This window comes from Varanus komodoensis, unplaced genomic scaffold (genome assembly GCF_004798865.1).
Source record: "Varanus komodoensis strain SLA01 unplaced genomic scaffold, ASM479886v1 scaffold5, whole genome shotgun sequence".
NCBI lineage: Eukaryota > Metazoa > Chordata > Lepidosauria > Squamata > Varanidae > Varanus > Varanus komodoensis.
In genome coordinates this window covers 43,989,223-43,991,161 of record NW_025336087.1, presented here as the reverse complement: position 1 = coordinate 43,991,161, position 1,939 = coordinate 43,989,223, and the positions used below count along the sequence as shown (strand labels likewise).

Below are 1,939 nucleotides of genomic sequence, written 5' to 3'. Positions count from 1 at the left end.
CAAAAGAAAGATGGAGAAAGTGCAATTTGTGATATCTTCAAAAAGAACATAAAAGATTTTTCTGTAAAACATAATGTACAACATGCACAGAACTTAGATGACTACTTTCGAGAAAAGCTTACCCAAGAGAGAAATAGTAAAAACAATGAAAACTCCTTCAGTATCTCTAAAAACGAATTAACAGATGTTGATGCAGGACTTGAAAAATGTTCTGACTATATGCAGACCTACAGAATAAAGAATAAGTGCCACAACATTAGGCTAGATAGTACTCCTTTCACATATTTATCAATCTTACTAAGTAGCAAGCCCATAGGCGTTATCACTGTGAAAGTTAAAGCATTTATAGTAACGCTTACAGGAAATCTCAGAAGTAATGATGGCTTCTGGAACATAACAGCAAAAATATCTGACGGTACAGCTTATCTAGAAGTTGATTTTGCTGATGAGATCCTAACAAGCTTAATCGGGTTTTCAGTGCTTGAAATGAAACAATTAAGAAAAGATCCTGTCCAATGCTCAAAGCTTAAGGAGGGTTTACAGAACTGCCAAAGAGAACTAATAGACCTCTGTTGTTTGATCACCATTGAATTTAATCCCACTCAGACAAAACCAACAGTAATAGTTTTGCAAGACATTAACATAAATGATTTGAATGATTTAAGAAGACGTGTATATATAGATAATGCTTAAGCGCCAACTTTGAAATCCCTGGAAAATTACATCAAAATAGATGTTGGACTATGATGCTGTTCTGTTGCTTTTAAAAGAAAGTCAGTGAAAGAATATGATGAAATATTTTAATACTGGAATATGCTTCCTTTTCTGTACCCAAGATGTGTGTCAGTTTTAGTGACTTGCTTTGTGTATATAGTAAATACTTTCTCAAAATACAAAGAAAACAAGGTTTTGAGAAAAGTAGTAATCTAACATAACATGCTCATTCCTTAGACCTTTTATTCTGTGTAGATTGTAACACATTATTCAGTTAATTTTAAGGCATTTGCACATCATGTCATATATACATATGCATCTTGAAAAACTGAAATAAAAAACTACATAAATACAATAAACTAAGTTTTCAAGCTTAGAAATTCAAAGATAACCAAGCTGACTTTTGTATTATATACAAAAAGAACAGATGTTATCCATACAGATAACCACACGTTAATTTTTGATACTACACAACAGTGCCTATACAAGCTATAATGTAGGTACAAAAACATTTAACAGTATCTTGTCATATTTTGCATTGCTTCCCTGTTTATGATAAGTTCTGAAAAATGCATAGCTAGACATGAGAAGTGTTCAGTGCCAGTCTATACATAATTACTCAAAATAAATTCTACTGAGTTCAATCGGAATTTCATCCAGGAAGGTAGCTGTATTACAGCAGCTTTAATAAATGAAATTAAAGATGTGTATGCATATAAATTAACAGATCATTTAGCCATAGCAAATACTTGTGGCAGTTTTAATTTGTCTGTTTTTAATTAAAATATGCAAGCATGGAATGGCAGTTTTTTAAAAAAAAATCTAATTTGAGGTAGGCAGCATGCTGCTCTCCATGCCTTTCTTGGCATCTGCTGAGGCATTCTACCCATCCAACTTAAAAAAAAATCCTTACTACCTGCACGAATCCTTCTCATAGTGAAGGCCTCCAACCATTTTCGTCTTCCATGAATACCTTTGGACTGCTTGTGGAGTTCAGAGATGTTCTTAGGAAATGAAGATGGTGGGTATACATGATGGATACATGAGGTGAATGCGTATGGAAATGAGAGACTGAATGGCTGTGGGATGTATTTGCGACAGAAAGCATCTATGGGTGGTTGCCGGATTGCATTCTGTGAACATGGAAGACTATGCATTCGGTGTCCTAGGATTCACAATTTACCACTTCCTTACACTTGGTATTTTAGTCTGGATTAATTAGCTA

General features: G+C 33.9%; 1 protein-coding gene across 1 annotated transcript in view; it reads left to right on the top strand.

Annotated features, from left to right (window-relative positions):
• RMI1 (RecQ mediated genome instability 1) overlaps nucleotides 1-1,073 on the top strand; it is a 3,796-nt gene extending 2,723 nt beyond the window's left edge. The window contains exon 3 of the mRNA XM_044446903.1: nucleotides 1-1,073. This exon is cut by the window's left edge and continues 57 nt beyond it. Coding sequence (XP_044302838.1) covers nucleotides 1-693 — 693 coding nt within the window. The 3' untranslated portion in view covers nucleotides 694-1,073.
• The last annotated feature ends 866 nt before the right edge of the window (nucleotides 1,074-1,939 follow it).